The 19,962-nt window shown below is 31.9% G+C and overlaps 1 protein-coding gene and 1 long non-coding RNA gene across 14 annotated transcripts in view; both read left to right on the top strand.

Annotated features, from left to right (window-relative positions):
• The window catches only part of LOC143256927 (retinoblastoma-like protein 1), a 67,108-nt gene extending 62,587 nt beyond the window's left edge, over window positions 1–4,521 (top strand). The window contains exon 24 of the mRNA XM_076514815.1: window positions 877–4,521. Coding sequence (XP_076370930.1) covers window positions 877–1,056 — 180 coding nt within the window. The 3' untranslated portion in view covers window positions 1,057–4,521. The remainder of the gene's footprint in view (window positions 1–876) is intronic.
• LOC143256934 (uncharacterized) overlaps window positions 1–19,962 on the top strand; it is a 496,333-nt gene that overhangs the window by 404,496 nt on the left and 71,875 nt on the right. The gene's annotated exons all lie outside the window — the stretch shown is intronic.

The raw sequence follows: 19,962 nt of genomic DNA, 5'->3' as shown, positions 1-19,962 counted from the left end.
TTGTGATTGTATTTATTATCATGGAAAAAAAAAGTAACAAGAAACAGTGGTAAAGCTTACAAGCAAAATATGCATTTGTACACAAGTTGTATAATTATAGATTTTATAATTTACTGTTAGAATTTGCAACTGGAAATACAAATCATAAAATTGTGTAAAGCATAACGTTTAGTTTCTTGAAATCCAGGGCACAAAATAAGTTTTATTTAACTCGTAGACAGTTGCAATGTATGTGTTTTGCTTATCTTATGTGAGTAATCTTAACTGTAGAATCACCTTTTAATGTATTTGCCATTTATTTAAAATGTAGCATATATAGGTAAACCTTTATACCTGTTTTTATAAAGGCAGAAAATTATTTCAAGATCAAGATATCTGAAATTATACTCAGTAATAAAATAAGTTACCAATAAGAAATGTTATGTGGTTACTAATGAAAATTAAAAATAACATTAAGAAATAAGATACCTTAATAAAATTAACTTTTTATATTCAAATACACACAATTTCAAAGGTGATTGATATGTTTGTATTTAAATCAGTAAATGTATTTGAAAAATTACCAAGAGACTGAGACACTGTTTGAAATTTAAAATCTTTGATTTTGATTTTTATGAGGTTTTAAGTTATTGTTGTGTATTACTGATTTATATTTTGATATATTTATGTTGTTTGGTAATAATTTTAATTTTAAATATAGTATGAAATATTATTTATATTCATAACTATAGATTTTAAGTTAATTGTCAGTTTACCTACTGATTTTTGATGTATTTTTGGTAGTTTGAAATATTCCAGAAATACAGTTTGAACAGCATAAAGTCTATTTAAATTTTACCTTTTAATGATTTATGCCAGTAAAATTTATTTTGTCAGGACTTACGAGCCATCAACAACATGGTACGAATGGGTGAAAAGAAGGTTGGTAAACGTATCCTTCAGGATGATACAGAAATGGAGTGTCCAACCAAACGAGATTGTTCCAACTTACGGATGCAGAAAATACAAAATGTGATCACTGAGCGGCAGGGACCAGCTGGTGGCACTACAGAGTGACAATCACTTAAACCTAGCATTTTAGTTTGAACACAGATTGCTCTGATAATCTTCATGTCTCTAGAAATCAAGTTTTAGTGATGTACCAAGATGTTAAAAATTTATGTTGTAGGCATACAAAGTGGAATGTTTTGACAAACTGTTTTCTCAGTTGTACTTGCTTGTTTAAGTTTGCAGTAATATGAAGAGTATATGTGGTTGTTATGTTACTGAATTTACTTTACTTAATGTGTAGCTTAACTGAGACAACATCAACTTGTGGAGCATGTTTATTGTAGCAGTAACTGTTATCTGAAATACAATAGCTATAAAATAGGCCCATTTTATCAGAAAAAATAAAATTGTATGTATTCTTAAATATTCAACCAAGTATACATAGAATATGTATCAAATTTTGTTAACAATTAGGTTTTAATATTTTTTTGAACTACTGAATAATCATGCACTTTTTCTTGTAATTAGCTGTGCTACATTGACAATGATCCTGTTTAATCTTAATTTTGTTGTATTTTTAGAACAAAATATAGGTTTTTGTTTACTTTTCTTTGTCTTTGTAACAAATTATGACAGACGTGGCTGTGTTAAATGTTTTTTTGGTAGAACTTGTTCTCAAGGTGATAACCAATAAAATGTTCCCATCATTTAGCAATAAAGAAACAAGTGCATGTACAATTTAAACTGATAAAGAAGAATTGATCTCAGAAATTTTAGCTGCAAATTTCATATTGTGTAAAGAATTTAGATTTAGGGTTAGAATTATGAAAACTGCAAGTGTTTTTTGTATGACATGTTACTTTTAAGATCTTTTTATATTTATCCATCTTCATCCTTTTGATTTTAGGTAGACAGTATAAATGTAATTCTTAATTCATTTACTCAAAACAGTAGTGCTTATGATTGGTGACAAAGATTTTGTATAAACAGTAAAACAATTATATTTTTATACAAGTACATCTTATTCTCACAGAATCTTTCTCACATTTGATAAATTAGTTTTGTCTTTTAAGTAAAAAAAAATAGTTTTAAGTTGACTTTATGTCTCAAAACTTACCAAGTAAACTGCATGCTTCAGGTTTTAGGTGTTAACCCAAGATGTAAAACTGTATAGAACTCTATTTAACATCATTTAAATTGTATGTTAAAATTAAAAATGACCTTGTCATTGTAGTGTTATAAAAGAATTGATATTAGAACCTTTCAAGTTAAGTTTTTCAAATACATTCTGTTTATTATTTTGAGCTTTGTTGTTTTGCAATATTATCCAGTTTGGGAAATTTGAACTGTCTTTTACCCTTTCATAATTTCCAAAATTCACATGTATTGTTTAGAATGTTTAAGTTGTGGAATAGCTGTCTTAAGTTGAAGAAGTTTGAGTAAAATTTTTTTCTCTGGTATCTAAGATTTCTATATTTAATAACATTTATAAAACAACCTTTCAGTTTCCCTAAAACATTACTGTACTTGTATATTATTTCATGTATAAATTTACTTTTGGGAAATCTAAAAGAACCTAGTGTTACACCCCCTTCCCTTGCTCTATTAAGGAAAAATATACAACAATTTAGAATCAAGTGCCACAACATTTGTGTTACAGGTTGCTATTTAAAGACAAAAAAATACATTAAACTAACTAAAATATTGCTATCAATTGAACAGTGCATGTTAACAAAATATCATTAAAACTTGGAATCATCATGTAATTATAAAGAGCGAGATATTGGCCTCTAATCATTTGAAGTTAGTCTTTCGAGATGTATTAAGCCACTGCATAAATTTTAAAATATTATAATAAAATATTACACTTGCATAATGTAATCCATTGTTATTTTGTGCAAGCTTTTGATCTTTTATAAACTCATCATCAGGCAAATGTTAATTGCAAATGCCAAGGTACTGGACTTAAAATAGGAATGACTAGTAGAGATTCTATAGATATTGAATGTATTTCTGCAACACTTAATTCCAGTTTATTTCTGTTTATTAAAAGTCAGTAATCAGTAACTTTAGTGTAAATTTCAAAATATTTATTTAGTGACTTGCCACATTCATTTAATCCATACTTTTTAATTCTTGACTACTTCAACAATTTCAAGTCATTGTTCTTTAATTCTAGATTCAAAGGTTATCTTTGTAGAATTTATATACCTTGAATTACATTTGGGACATTTATATTGATAAGCAGTCTTAAAATTCAGAGAATTTGGTGTTATCTTTCACATTTGGCTTGATGGTAGTCTGAAGGCTTATAATGCTAATAACTTTTTGTACCTGTGGTGGGAACAGCACAGATATTTCTTTATGTAGCTTTAACATGACAACAAACAAATTTTTCATATTAAAAAACAACTTCATCAGTGCTTAGGACATAACCACAAATACAGTTAGTGTTTGTATTAAAATCAAAATGTAAAATTAAAAATTTCTTAAGTTAGATATAACAGAATTATAAAAAGGAAATGAAATGAAATTGTTCTAATTAATAAAACAGTATATTAATAAAGTACAGGGTGTTGTAAGAAATGGAGCTAATTTTCAAAATTTGAGAAAGATTCGAGAAAATAAGATTGACAAATATATTTATTAACTCTTAAAAGTTAATAGATCAGAATTAATATAGGTTTTATACAGTAAATCTAATGTGTTCTATAGTTATTACTACATAAAATCTTTCAACCATCTTCTCAAACTTGTCAGGTACATTAAAATTGTTCCATTATATTATCAAATGTCATTGAGTAAAGTTTTAACCTTGAACTTTGTTTTAGTTGTAAAGTACAGGGCTGTATTAAGTGTGTAGGATAATAGTTTGTCTGGTTCTAAAAAATAGCTGTAAAATTTGTAACTTTTTTATGGTGTGATCCAAGTGTTGTCCAAGCTGTTGGTATTCTTTACCACATTTCTTAGTTTGTTTCCATGCTCTTCAGTCTGTACAATGATTGTGGAGATATTTTTTTTCTAAATTAATTCATTAAAACTTAGTTTAAGGTATATTTACACTTGATTTTTTTTATAGATGGTATTTTGTTAATTTTAATTTTGTCTTTTTAACTATCTCATGAATAATGATTCTTTAATAGTGTGAATGTTAAATGATTTGCCATTTTTTTGTTTGTTCGTAAGGTTTTTTATTTTGACCATTCTTAGAAAATTTAAATGAAACTTAGCTATGTTGTATTAGTTTAAACAATATTTGTTATACTTTTATAACAAAAATAATTACTTGCATTAAAGAACTTCATGAACTACGAATTCTATTAAATACATTTTCTGGACTTCAGGTTATTATTTTTTGAAATTATAATAAAACCATCTGTGAAAAATTTACAAAATGAAAACTAACTACCTGGATCTTGGAAAATATTAAACAATACTTGTTTTTGCAATTACAGAATAGTAGGTGTCCTGTTAATGTAAGATGAAAAATTGTAATGAGTTTACATATTAAAATGAATACCGTAACCAGCAGAGTGGTAAAGCTCTTGTCAATCCAGCTGTGTTTATTATCATGTATGTCATCTGCAGGAGATGTAAGAGAGTGCAACTAGAATATCAAAGTATTTTTTTTGCTCATACATCAATTTTTATACTCTTTCAGAAATTAGCAGTTTTTAAATTATTTAATGAATAGTGTAAAGCTAGGTTTACATATTAATAAATACATTCTGACAAAAGCAGTTCTCAAGAAAAATTGTGTTAAAAGTAAGGTATAAACACACAAAAAAATAGAAGATTGGTTGAGAATTAAACTTGAGCTGATGAAATTAGTCTTTGTTTTACAAACAGCAAAAGTTTTGAAACTGCAACCAAGACTAAAATATATGTAAATTTATATTTTGTAAAGAATTAGATTAGTTAATATTCTAATTAGATAACTGCAAAATTGTTCTTACTAGAGATATTCTATTTATTGGGTAAAAAACAAATCCTATATCTCATAATTTATTTTGTTTAAGAAACATTTTGATATTGGGTGGATTATTATTGTTTCATTAAAAACTTGGAACTTTGAAATGTAGGTTGTAAGAACGTTACTACCCTAATGTTTGGAATCATGCTGGAAGCAAAACAAATGATATTCATGGTGAATGCTTTAGTGTTGGCCTAGAAATATGTGTATAGATAGTAAATTATTTTTTAACAAATTTTACAATATGAAGAATGGGGTAGTATTTATATATCAGAAATGTTCCAGTATTTTTGAGGTTCCTGAATTAAACAAGCTTCAAACTAAGTTATACATTTTTTAGTTGCTTTGTAATTGCACCTTGACTTTCAGTAATTAAGAACATGGTCTGAACATTTCAGATTGTAACACTTTTATTTAAATGTCAGATTTTCATTTAAACTTAATTTATCAATTTTGACAAGTTTCACCATGGGTATCAGTTTAATATGAATTCTAATTTATGATCATTTGTTTGATATATTAATCATATCATCACATAATTAAAGTTTTTGACATTTTTTTCATTATTTCTGCTTAAGCAGCTGTTATTTTGTGTGTACCTGGACCTAATATTGACAAATTTGACTACAAATTTACTTGCTGTACTGGAAAGTGTTTGGACTATTTTAGTAACTGCAAAATTTCTCTATTTTTTAAAAACATGATAGTTTTGAAATTTGTATCAGACTTGAGTAATCTAACTTTTTTGGTACAAAGTGTAGTTAATCACATTATTTTAATACATGTAGAACGGTTATGAGCTTTTGTATTTTGAAACTGAAATTATGAACAGACATGCCTCAGTGTCTAACGTGTGGTGAAAACATTTTAATCTTTTGTTTGTTCTTTTTTATTATTGAATTAAAATGAATTAATAAATGAGCCTGAAAAGAAGTTAAAATTATAGTGATAAATTATTACTTGAAAAAATCAAAACTTCAAAAAGTAACAACGTACATGCAGATATTTAAACTAATGATTTAACTGTAATTTCAGTTTTAAATCCTTTCAAGTGCCAGTGTGCAAGTTAACTGAATTTGAGTTGCAGTACTGAATGAGAAACCATTAATGTTTGTGTGTGAATCATTCTGATTTCCAGAAATGCTGATATTTTTGTTGTGTGTGTCAAATTGTCTTCAAAGTTCATAGGTTAATTGCTAACTTTTGTATATATATATATATATATATATTGTTTTGTTTTTAAATGTCACATTATGAATGGGCTTATTGTTGTACAATAGTGATAGTAGATGTACCTAGAGGATTAGGGTACACATTAAAATATCAAGAAATCACTATTATGCTTAAATAATTATTTTTTGTATAGTCATAATCTTTCTAGAATTGTAGATTTAAGGATCAATAAATTAATTACCCTTACTTTAACATTGTGTTGTATAGATATGAACATGAAAAGAGACTGTTCTTAGTGTAACGTAATCATTACACACACACACACACAATTTGATAAATTTATTTATAATGATTATTGATGTCTAACTATATATTAATAAGATGTACAATAAACAGCACATACAGGAAACGTATTGTGCCTAATTCAAACATGGATAGCAAAGAAAACAAAACCTAAAATACTTGCACATAAATTACAAAGATACTTTGAGTCTCCCTACGATATTACATGGCCAACCTTTGATCTAACTGCTGAAGTAATTAGGAAGAGTAAGTTTTACAAAGTACAAGAGCAGTATGTTCTCTATGAATAACGGAAATATAGTGCGTATATCACTAAGTCAAAAGTCCTGTTCAGTATCTCGCATTCTCAAGTTGCCTATGTGTATGATCATTTTCATTGTTTATACTCAAGGAGAAGTTGACTTTCAGTTCTTACTGATTTCTCGCTTTCTATCATCCTTCGAAGGAGTGATGTTACAGAAGCATGGCCAAGAGAGTATAAGCTTCAAAAAATGTTCCTTGTCGTAGGTAACCCTACCCCAAAAGATGTATTAATTCAAGTAGTTTGATTATTCTTATCCTGTTTACAGGAGTGCTAACTACATGCACAATACCTGTATGATTTTTTAAAAATCTCATTTGACTATAAAGATATTTAAGTTATAGAAAGGAAAAACATAGTTGTTTTACTACTACGTAATCCCCCGTCTTTATTTTAGGATTAGAATCTTCAAAATTGTCTAAGTACACAATTGTAAAACTAAACCTTAAAGTTACAGTTAATTCTCATAGTATTTATAACACATTTTTTTCTAAACTACTTATGGATCAAATTATTGGTTAATGACTTAATGTACAGGCTATCTAATAACGAGTTATACAAAAGGAACTTTAAAATACTGATAATATTGCAGTTATTCCCGTTAATTACTGCTCATACATCCAGTGTATTTTTCAAGATTTTTTCATTTGTTTAGGTCTTTTCAATAAGGTCTGGCATGGCGTGGTAGCTGGGCTTCTTAACAAACAATCTGTAGGTTGTGGAATTAAAAATTTCACTGAATGAAGTCTCCCTTTAAGTCATGAGTGTTTTATAATGAGACAGGTAATCCCATTTTTAATTGGTAAAAAGTAGCTGCCTTTCTTCTAGTCTATCAAACCAACTTAACGAAGGAAACACGCGAGTAGTTTTGTGTAAAGTTTAAGAAATAAATAATTTTACATAGTTAAGGAAAAGCATAATTGCTCAATTTGATGCAATATTTCGCCTGTACAGGTAATAAACAATTCAATCTGTAACTTATCCTTAAAACACAAATACCAGATTAAACCAATTGAATAGTAATAAGATTTGGACGAAAAGGGTATCAAATTTCCCTGACATGACTTTATTATGATTGTGGGGTACTTTCAGTTTAAATTGATTTTGCTGAAAGTATCAACACAGGCCCACTAACAGAAGCAGATTTTATGAGAAAACGTTCAATACTGATTTAAATAACTTGACTGAGTTTTTCGTATGTAAGATAAAATGAATAGACAAGTGTGATGAAATAAACAAAAGCTTTACGTCTTCAATTATATAAAAAACAGAAACAGTTGGTGTTTCTACTAGCCTGCTTTTATTCCCACAGTTTTCGCATTTTGGGTTTCATCTCTGAAGAACTAAAACACGATCCTCAAATAGCATTTTTAGTTGACGTTGTCCCAGTAGAATGAATTAAGAAAGTGCATTTTAATTTTACAGGTAAACTCTGTTTAAGATAGTTAAACTAACTAATGATAGGAAGATTGTTCATGAAATAGAGTTGTAGTTTTTGTTTGTTTAATTGATTGAGCTTCCTTACCGTGTGTATGTGAAGTTATGAGATTGGACAAGTTTAACAGAATGAACATAACGTTTAATTGAAAACATAAGAGATTGCAGTAGACGAACTTGTTTACATAAAAGGACAACTTCACCCACTACTAGATTATGATTTGATGAACAATTTTCTTCCTTTTAGGATAGACTTCTATCAAAGTAAATATGCTAATCCTAATGTTTATACTTACTTGAAGAACTGCAATTAGAATTGAACTAAAGAAGTGTGCTAAAATTTTACAAGTAAACTTGGTTTATTTGTCCAGTCAACAATGTCACCTCGTGACCTTTGTTCTCTCATTTTTCAGCTACAACATACAAATAATGTCAGTTTGACCAACAAAAGATATTACACCCACTGATACTTTCAACATGGACATTATGTGTTAAGGCAATATTTCACTTAGTAAAAATAGACTTTCTACCATTGAAAAGAGAGGAATAATAGAACTTCAATAACCTTCCACACAATGCTATAAAGCAAAAACTGCATAGAAACTAAACAATTTTTTGTTTTAATTTCTATATATCTAAAAGCGGGTGGAAACATGGAATGCTTACATATAACACATTTCTTCTTTCTTACAGACTTGTCCGCAAGCGAAAATATTAACTTTAAAACAAATAACTATTAAACTCGTGCCATAGCCAAGGAGCACATGAATTTTCCTTTACTCTTAATAATGATAGAAACAATCACCTAGTGACACAGTGGAGTGTTTGTGGACTTGTAACGCAAGAAATTGTGTTTCGATAATCATGTTAGGGGGCCTGGCATGGCCTAGCGTATAAGGCGTGCGACTCGTAATCCGAGGATCGCGGGTTCGCGCCAAACATGCTCGCCCTCCCAGCCGTGGGGCATTATAATGTGATGGTCAATCCCACTTATCGTTGGTAAAAGAGTAGCCCAAGAGTTGGCGGTCGGTGGTGATGACTAGCTGCCTTCCCTCTTGTCTTATACTGCTAATTTAGGGACGGCTCGGTGCACTGGGCTAACAACCTACTCACTAAAATACTTGAAGAATCCGCAAGCAATTGCGGCCCTATATTCCTAGATGGAATCTAATGGTGATAACTAACTATAACTAATCATGGTAGGAAGAGCACAGAATGCCCTTTGTGTAACATTGTACTTAATTACGAACAAACAAACTGTAAAAACGCACGTATACTACATGGATAATATAAGTCTAACAAAAACTATAAATACAATAGTAAACCCTTTAACAATTAGTTATACTAATATATATAATAATCATGTATTAATTTGTGAGTAATTTTTGGATTCTCAGAAATAAAACGCAAAAATTGTAAAAATCGTAATTTTCCGTCTTTTTTCAATTAATTTGCACAAGGGTGTATATATAATCAAAAATGAAATACACAAATAATAATTATAATACAAATAATCTAAACTGTTTGATTTCACCCACTCCTGCGTACACACACACAAAAAAAGAAAACATAAATACATACATATATATAAATAAAATAAACGTATGTGTATAAAAACTTAAAACTTTGTTAGTCACACATACGTGCATTTATGAAAGAACCAGTTCACATTATTACAATTAAAAATAGATAATACATATATATATAATAACATTAGCAACAAACTGTTATTCCCTGTCTTCCTTATACATTTGCGAGCGCAGAAGACAGAGGCACTATACACTAAGAAACGATAAAAAATATATAATAAACTGAATATTCACAAAATGTATACTAAATCAGAGAACAGTCAAGAATTCACCTTCCTACCCTTATTCCTGCTAGCAGAGCATCTAGTGTTGCCACCATCTTTCAGTTTTCGGCTATGGATGCCTTAAAACCATTTAAGTTCTTTTCAGGTTTTGTTCAGTTTTAGTTAGCTTCATTCACAGGCAGTGGACCTCATCTACGAATTTTAATAAAAGAGTGACACTTCATTCAGCTAATCTTCCACGTGATTATAGAGTTCTCAGGCTTCTACCCCTTTTCCTGACGTCTTTTGATAGTTATGTTTGAATATAACAGGCTGCTCTAGCATGGATTAACTTGTTATTCCCTTTGGTGTCCTGTGAAGGAGTTCCATACTCCATCCCTTCAGAAATTTCTTTTCTGATCTTTTTTCCAGTGTTGCTTTAGTTGCCACAGCCATATAAGTCTTTTGAAATAGTCCATTGGACAATACCGGTAATGAAGCTCCCTAATCGATAGCAGCATCGATGGATGAGTCACGTGGATAATCTGTATTACTGTAATCTTGTTCTTTGAAAATGACATTAAAATCCTGCTGGAGCTTACACTGCCTTCATCTCCATGAAAATGGGGCACTCATATAGATGTTTTAGTGCCAAGAAGACTCTTTTTGGTTATGAGATATAAAGATACCAAGAAAGATGCAAACCTTTATATCATCTTTTTTCTCGTGATGGTGCAACACTTTACAATAGGACATTTTACTTGACCTCATTACACTTCAGTTTTAACCTTTTTGGGAGGTAACAATGCCAATATTGACTCTAGCAATTGAACCACATGCAGATATGTCTCCTACAGTCTGGATGGTGTTGAGTTGGTTATCCATTGCTGGGAATCTCGTCGGACTTCAATGTGGCATCATGGCTTCCATTAGTTACCATATGTAGTGCTCAGTTCTATAAGACATCAACACCCCCGACTCACTAACTTAGCAAACTCTCTTAATCGAATGCATTAAAAAGCAATGTGTCTTCATTCATGAGTTTACTAATAGTATATATCAATCTGATACTCTCTGTATGTACAATATTTTCTCATTCAACATTATACATGAAGTTCTGGGTATCCTGGAGCTGTTGCATAGAGAAAGAGTCCATGGCAGAATAAGGTCTTGCAAAAAATATCTGTAGCATAAACTGACAAAGTAGGACAACCACTGGCTATGGCTAAAACCTTTATCTCAAATATTAAAAATCCAGATGCAAAGTAGTTAATGGTCCAGCTGAGCGTATAAAGTAAATTATTTCTTAACACTTGGTTACGACATCAAACTCTGATATTAGTTACTGATCAAGTGAAGTGTACAGATTTACGTTATAGTCATGTGTAATTTTGTCCATGTAACATGTCTACAAAAACCTGAAGACTTCCTGATTCCCGCCTTTCCCTGGGTTTTTACTTGACCAGCTGCCTCATGAATGTGCTGCCCTCCGTTGTTAATTCCACACAATGAAAACACTTCACACTACAAGCCAGTCTCATTCCTAGCCTGCTATTTGTTTGTCACGTAGATAGGACCTATTTCTAATAAGAAGAAATGGATGTTAAGGCTGCAGTATGTTCCAACTCAGTCAAGCTGATTCGAGTTAAGCAGCACTAACCTTATATTTTACCTTGAGCTTTTGCCAACTCTTTCATTATATATATCCTTACAGACTTTATTCCATTTACAGTTTACATTTTCATGTTTTAAATGTATTTTGTAGTGAAAAAACATTGAGAAAATACTTACACAAATGTTCAGTTAAACTGTTTGGTTATCAAAAGTATTTTAACCTGGAGGACCAAAAATGTTGCTATCACAACCAAATAAAACACTGAATATATCATATGTATATATTTGTTATTATACATGTGCTAATGATAATTTCATCTACTCACAAATGAATATTTCAACTTGATAAATCTAGAATATTTTTTCATACAAGAGAAAACTATGTTAGAGATAATAGGTTAAAATGTTTTTTTTTCTCTAGTTACGGTGTGAGTCTCTGTTAATTTTAACTCTTTTGTTAAAATTTCACCACTTGTCAAATGTTTCAACATGAAGAATGAAATATTATCTAATTATTATTGATAAAAATAACAGGTATATTGCTTTTTTAATAATAATCTTATGTCAGTTATTACAGTTAACTTTATATTCATGAATTCTTAATGATGAAATCTCATCTTTTGACTTCATGTCCTTGTTTTCTTTTTGGTTACTACACTTCTGTGTGATACTTTGCCTTACCTTACTCAAAAACACTTATAGAGGTCGCACATGTAACCATATGCTTTGTCTAGCACTCTGGCAGTTTATACAGCTTACCTTCAGATACCACATAAACCATGTTCGAGCTATTTGCCAAATGAATACTTGGTAGCAACAGTAATTTCATGTGGAAGTTAATGAGACTTGGCTCATTCATATTTCAGGCTTTATGAATTAAATAATCGCAGATGAATAAGGACTTTTAACCACAATTTATAAAGATTAAAGTTAACTCTGTTACTACTGTACTCCAATATACACTCAGGGAAAGCTGAAATGGTAGACCTGACTTATTTCTTACAAAGATCAATAAAAATCTAATTGATGTAAGGTATCGTGTTCTGCATAGTTTTCATCATTCAATTGGACTTGTAAAGTAATTTTCTCAGAAAATCAGACATTTTGCATCAGAAAACTTAGTGGCTCAGATATAAAGGAATCTCAATACCCTTTTAATCTTTGATTTTTCAGTTACATTATTGTCCTAACTGTCGATAACCGTGTGTTAGTTATAAAATGCAATACATAAATCATATCTCAATGTATGCCACTTGGTAGCTTGGAAAACAATGGATGCTATTTCCTTTGAAACATCTGGTGCTCGACTTAATGATAAATTTAACTTTTAATCAAGTGTGAATCACGCAGTGTGGTACATATACACAGTATAGTGTGCATCATTTGATAGCTTGGAAAACAAGGAATGCTACTTTATTTTAACTGTAACATGTTCAATGTAATGATCCTAGCTTTTCATGATCAGCCCCACCCACATCTATTGGGAAATCAATGCTGGAAATTTATTCACCATTCAGTGCTGGTAGTCAATTTCATCTCAAACGACTCCTCATGTGGTTTATCAACGACTGGCAAGTACGTTTTTGTACTTTTATTCTCATCCATCTAGAATGACTTGAAACAGTGTGCATATTCTTCTACGAATTGGTTTTGAAGTATTAGTGGAATATAAATACTAAGTATGCTAAATATGTGAAGATTTTCAAAAGTACATTTTTATTTTATAAAGTAGCTATTATGGTATAGTGTAAACAATAGATAAAAAATGGTACAAGAAAGCGCTGGCAATAACTCGTGAACCACGACACCAGATGAGGAGGATACAGATTAAACATACTGGGGAGAGTAAACTAAAAGCAACTTTCTAGTCGTAACTACAGAGGACAATAATTCACACACGTGATATTTCGAGAAAACTCCAGCAGTTAGATGAATCACACAAAGAAACAAGTCACTGTAAGAAAATATAAAACAGTCAACGGATGGTGATGAAAGACAAGGATGAACTACTAGTGAAGAGTCCCTCGTTAAAGGGTTTGTCTCTATGCAATCTAAGTTAATTGTCTTGGATAATTTCGCCAAGGATATCAAATAAATGACAGGTATAAATTCTGTAAAAACCAATAACAAAGTGAATTTTGGTTATAGTCTGGTGGAATAGTCTACTTGTTGCTGGAAGATTCTTTTTGTACCAACCGAGTTAAAATAACTAATTTTGAAAGTAGATGTTCCAAATCTCTTCGATAATCGAAAAAAAACTGTCTATATAAATCTATGTTTCTGACTCCAAACAATACGACTTCATGAGCTTCTCCCCACTGATCCGATCTATAAAGTGTCAGAAAATCGCAGGATAGAATTATAGAAATATTTAAAAGAAATACTTCGACAAGGTGAAATAAAATATACTAGTAGTCCTTATGCATCTCCAGTTGTCTTAGTTCTTAAAAGAGATAATGGTTAAAGAGTGTGAGTAAATTTTAGAAATGTGAATGGTGTAACAGTCAAAGATATATATTCGTTACCTAATATTCAGGAAACGCTGGATAGTTTAGGTAAAAGTAAATATTTTTCGTCCATTGGCTTGCAAAGTGGATATTGACAAGTAGGGCTCGAAAAAGCTGAAGCTAAAATTGCATTTGAACTTATTTCAGGTAAGTACCAACTTAATATATTTACATATGATTTATGTAATACTTCTTCAAAAATCAGAGATCAATGGTTGTTTACTATTTAGCTAACAACATTCAAATTGCTTTTGTTACTCAAATGATGTCATAGCCTTTTCCGCAAGTTTTGAAGATTTAGAAAGATTAAGACGTATCTTTGACAGGTTATGCAAAGTAAATTTAAAGCTAAAACCTAGTAAATGCTAGTTTTTACCAAAAGAAGTGGAATATTTAGGTCATTTGGTAATCGCAAAAGGTATTAAAATTTTCAGATATTATTTGTATGGTAGAATATTTACCATAATCACAGATCATGCATTCTTGAAATGGCTAATAACATTAAAATATCCATCGTTTAGATCAGGTGGATGGGCATTGCTGCTGTAAAACTATGACTTCCAAGTTATACACAGACTGGATATGAAACATTCTAATGTGGACCCCTTAAGTAGAAATAAAATTTCAGACTTATAATCAGAAATTGACCATAATTATGAGATATTTTGGGATTTGAACCATGTCAGTAGCAAACAGAAGAAAGATGAGATGGTAAACGCCATCAGAAATAAAGTATTACAGGATAATGTACAGAAGACACACTAGATAAAGTATTGCTATACAGAGAGTAGCAAATACGAAACATATGGATAGGACATTACATACAGTTGTACCAACAGTTTAAAGTATAAAGTTATTAAAACTTATCACACAGCTCACTTAACATTTGCAAAAGCACACAGTTGAATCAGTGAACGCTTCTTTTGGATGAATATGAAAAAGACATTAAAAATTATTGTGAGTCGTGTTTAGAATGTCAAAACAAAAAACTAATCCGTACTTAAAGAATGCTCCTTTACATAAGATGTCCAGTTCAACTGCACATTTCCAGCTAGTGGCTATGGATATTTTAGGTCCATTGCCTTCATGTTATTCATAAAGTAAATGTATTTTGGTCATTGCTGACTACTTAACTAGATTTCCAGAAGCGATCTGTTTAACAGATCAAAAAGAGAATAAGGTAGGAAGTAGTAGAACAATGATAGCTACATTAGTACAGGCATTGTATATAGCTGCAGATAAGAAGCTAAGCTAGTTCTTTCTATCCCTGGTAAACTAGAAAGAGTACTAGATGACATTGAAAGAAGACTGCCCTCACATTTACAGTTTGTAATCCAAACACATAGCGATCTAATCTGTTGGGTTGAGGAATAATTCGTGAGCGTTTTTTCAAGCTAACAAAATATATTCATAAATGAAACGCTTTCGCAAAATATTTCATGTCATTTGGTAGATAATTTTTTGCTCTAATAGATGGTGTGTTTGATTTTCATATGTCTTTAATTTTTGCTTTCATTTTCAGCTCATTAAATGGAATGTCAAGTGGACAAAATCGAGCATTTTCGACACCATCTGCTTTTCGCATTTAACTTCTTGCAATTTCGTTTAAAACAATGCATACTATATACCTAGGTATTACATGAAATAAAGTATCATAATAAATGTTTTGGGTGTAATGTGTTCATGCATTGAAGTATTGTATAGTCTTGCATGTAATGCTTGAATGAAATTATTTAAAAACGCTCACGAATTATTCCTCAACCTAATACATGAGTTATACAAGGACTGATGTGAAAACAGTTGCAGTAAGAGATACACTATGAATATTTATAGAGGTACCCCAAAATGTAGCAGACAGAATATTTAAACATATCGAGTAATATATTTAACATTACTTATAAATAATTTGCTAGTTATTAACTATTAAACGTGAAAACCAGATAAAGCTCTTTCTAATGATTATTGTTTGTTTTTGAATTTCGCGCAAAGCTACACGAGGGCTATCTGCGCTGGCCGTCCCTAATTTGGCAATGTAAGACTAGAAGGAAGGCAGCGAGCCATCACGACCCACCACCAACTCTTGGGCTACTCTTTTGCTAACGAATAGTGGGATTGACCGTACATTATAACGCCCCCACGGCTGAGAGGATGAGCATGTCTGGTGCGACGGGGATTCGAACTCGCGACCCTCAGATTACGAGTCGGACGCCTTAACCCACCTGGCCATGTCGGGCCTCTAATGATTAATAAAAATACTTAGAACCAACAGAGAAAGATATACTAGACTGTATACAAAGACTCTTTAGAGTTTGCGATCCTAATTCAGGAATATATTGGATACCCATAATCAACTAAACATAAAAATTCCTGATGTACAATAATTATTAACTAAAAAAGAATCACAAATAATCAGGCCCACAGAAGTGAACCCAGAAAGTAAAGAATTAAAAAGCGTATTAGCAGGAACACAACATTTACCCCTAAACGATCAGGATTAACAACTAAGGAATACCAAAAGTGCGTAGAAACCTTGCAATCTACATAAAGAAAAAAGAAAAATAAAGAGGTCAGTTAAACTGAAGTTGTCAAATTCAGTGGTGATAACACCATGCCTATTAGGACTCCTGATAAGCACAAACTAAATTGGCTTTAATCAAAATCTTAAAACTGGATTTAATTATCAAAATCCGAGAAGTGAAAGAGAGCTGAAAATCATATTAAACATTTATCATTCTCTAAAACTACTGAGGTAATAGAGTTAACCGACTTTGAATCGTAAAATTAAGTAGCCACTAGATAATTACATAGATTAATGACAAAATTAGAATAGATAAAAGCAAATCGAAATTGTTAGTGGATTATAAATATAAAATATTAGTGTTAAATTAACAGGATTAGCTTGATTTATCATCGGAAACAAGAAACAAAGGGGTCAAAGTACAGAAAATCCAGAACGAAACTATTGTTAATTTGTGAAGAAGAGCAGTGAAATGGGTGAAACCCATACTGGAAGTGAAACGTCAATCTCGTGAAACTAGTCTACGTAATACAGATCAGACGAGGATCGACACGAAGTTAGAATGAAACAACGCGAAACGGAAATGTTAATACGATATTGAGGTGTTAATAGTGTGTCTACATAACATACTAGGTGTGTTATGTGTTAAAACGTGCAACTACACCATTAATGAAATTCCTGGTAACATGCAAAGCAATATTCCGGCTATGATCCTGGAGGGCAAGAATTTACAGCCATACGTTAGACAGATGTGACATGTTGAGAAAACCCCAATAGTTATATAAAAGGCACAACAAAACGAGTTAATGCATGAAAAACAAGCAAAAGAAAGCAACAGTTGATGGAATGATGATAAAAGACAAAGGGTTAACCCTGGTTATAGAGTTTGTATTTATACGCCTTAAGTTAATTTTTCTGGATAATTTCGGCAAACATATCAGATAAGGAACAGATATGAATTTTGTAAGGACCAATAACAAAGTGGATAAGTTATTTTGTAACGAGTGTATGGTTGAACTTAAACACTAAGCTCATGGGCTGTCTACTCGCCCATTGTTTTCTCTCCAGAGTCATTGTTAAGTTTTTGCATCAAAAGCTCCTCTCTAAAGCATGGAGACAACGTATCAATATGCTTCACGTATTCTCGGATCTATTTTAGCTCATATCCAATCACAATCAAATTATAGCACTTTTACTGATGTGGCGTCTTCTTGAGTTGTCATTTACGAGTAGTTTTTCTTATTGAAACATAAGCAGGTTTAGTAAATGGCCTGTTAATCCCTGTTCTATTTCTTTTCATGCAGTAATCATATATGAAAAAAGTTCATCCTAGTCAATTCTCTCATATTATCACATTTTGCAAGCACCTGCTCGGTAGCTATGTTACTTATTTTGCCTAACCATCAGAGTGTACTTGATAGGATAAATTGTGAGTCTTTACTATATCTAATGTTTTTCAGAACTCATCAAGCAGCTGGTTGTTGAAGTTAGCTCCTTCATCTGTATGTCTGGTTGTCTGGCGTTTATCGGCGCAAAGCAACTAAGCTATTTGCGCAAAACAATTGGTAAATAAAACGTAAAAGTAAAATTGTTATGAAATGTAAAAAATGAATTAAGGTAAACAAAACAGAGTTCAAAAAACAGGTACAACATTTAAATATAATTAAAAAGGCCAATGGTCCTAAAAGATTTGAGACATATGTAAAGTTGACAGTGTCATTATCGCCAACGACCTGTTCAGTATCAAGGGGTAAATCCATGGAAAAACACTTCTGAAATGGTGTTGTTATTGAGAGTCGTCGCAACAATAAAACGTTGGCTACTGTGATTAGAGCACAACAAAGGCCACACATTGGTACATCCGTCTAATATAAAATAAAACGATGAGTTAAAAATTGTGACCAATGCATAGTCTAGCCAGGACAACTTACTGATTCCGATTCTTATGAAAGCAAGACGCCCAAAGAGAAACAAAAGGTTTGATCTGAAAAAGCTTGTTATCATGTTGCTCATTTCAAGTTGACTGCGAACTGGCGCGGAGTCGAGCTTAAAATACAGGACTGTAGTCTATAAATGTGATAGCACAAGAGCAGACTGACTCAGCTGCAGTATCAGCGAGCTCATTCTCAGGAACAACGACATGGGTTGGTATCTAGAAAAACTGGATAGAAACGGAAGATAAAGAAAAATGGGCTAGATGGGTTTGAATTTAGATGAAAATAGGGCGGAACTAATGAAACAACTTCAGGGCCAATAGAGAACTAAGAAAGTTGGTATAAATAGTAGTCTGTGTAGTGCATGGCCTTTACGTGATCCAGGGCAAGAGAAATGGAATACAACTCAGTAGTTAACACAGAAACTGCAAAGGGGATCTTTTGAGCAACCACCAAACCATCACAAACTGTGGCAGAGTCCACAGGGTAACCTGATTTCGAATCATTTATATAAACAAAAATAGAAGAATGGTTTGAAAGATGTTCGGCAAACAGAAGAAGATACTTCCAATCGGGAGTATCCGCCTCCTTCAGATAACCCAAAGAAAGGTCACAGGTGTAGATGGTAATAAGTCATGGGATGAGGTGACCAGTGAGATATGAATATCATCCAAAAAAGACCCAAGTGTGCCAGCTGTGCCTGGACACAAGGGCCAAATGGAAAAATGGCAGACTGTCTATTCCAAAAGAGCATAGTCTACTGAAAAAGGAAGACACAACCTAAGGTGAAATGCTGTGGTAAGGATTGAAGTTCTGAAGCATACTGTAAAGAAAGTTACGAGTGGTGAAGGTGAAGAGGAGATTCATGGGACTTGGTGTACAAACTCTGGACTAGAGAAGTTTTGAAAGCCCCTGTGAAGAGCCAATGTCCGAGATGATGAGCAGGATCCAACATCTTCAAGGGTGATATCCTGGCAGAATCATAGCCTGGAGATCTATAGTCCAGTTTGGATCGATTGAGGGCATAATAGTTTTTGAGCATAGAACACTCATCTACTCCCCAAGACGTGGAAGAGAGGACACGGAGGATGTTCAGTACCTTTGTTTACTTGACACATAGTTGCTTGAATCGTGGAGTGGAGGTCAACTTACGGTCAAAGTTAAACCCCCAGATCTTTATCTCAGAGTCGAATGGGAAAACAGTATCACCAAGACGGAGCTCGAGGTGGGGGTGAAAACCCTATTGGCAGAAAAAGTGCATGCAAACGGTTTTAGAGAAAGAAAAGATAAAACATTTTGAGAAACGGTTGAGGGCAGTGTGAAGCTACTGCTCAATAAACCTCATGCTTGACGACTGATACGAGATGTGGAAGTGGTAGATATAGAGTCAATTTGCAACAGTAGGAGAAAGTTGTGCAAT

Source organism: Tachypleus tridentatus, chromosome 7 (assembly GCF_004210375.1).
Source record: "Tachypleus tridentatus isolate NWPU-2018 chromosome 7, ASM421037v1, whole genome shotgun sequence".
Taxonomy (NCBI): domain Eukaryota; kingdom Metazoa; phylum Arthropoda; class Merostomata; order Xiphosura; family Limulidae; genus Tachypleus; species Tachypleus tridentatus.
This window is presented reverse-complemented; position numbering and strand designations above follow the sequence as displayed.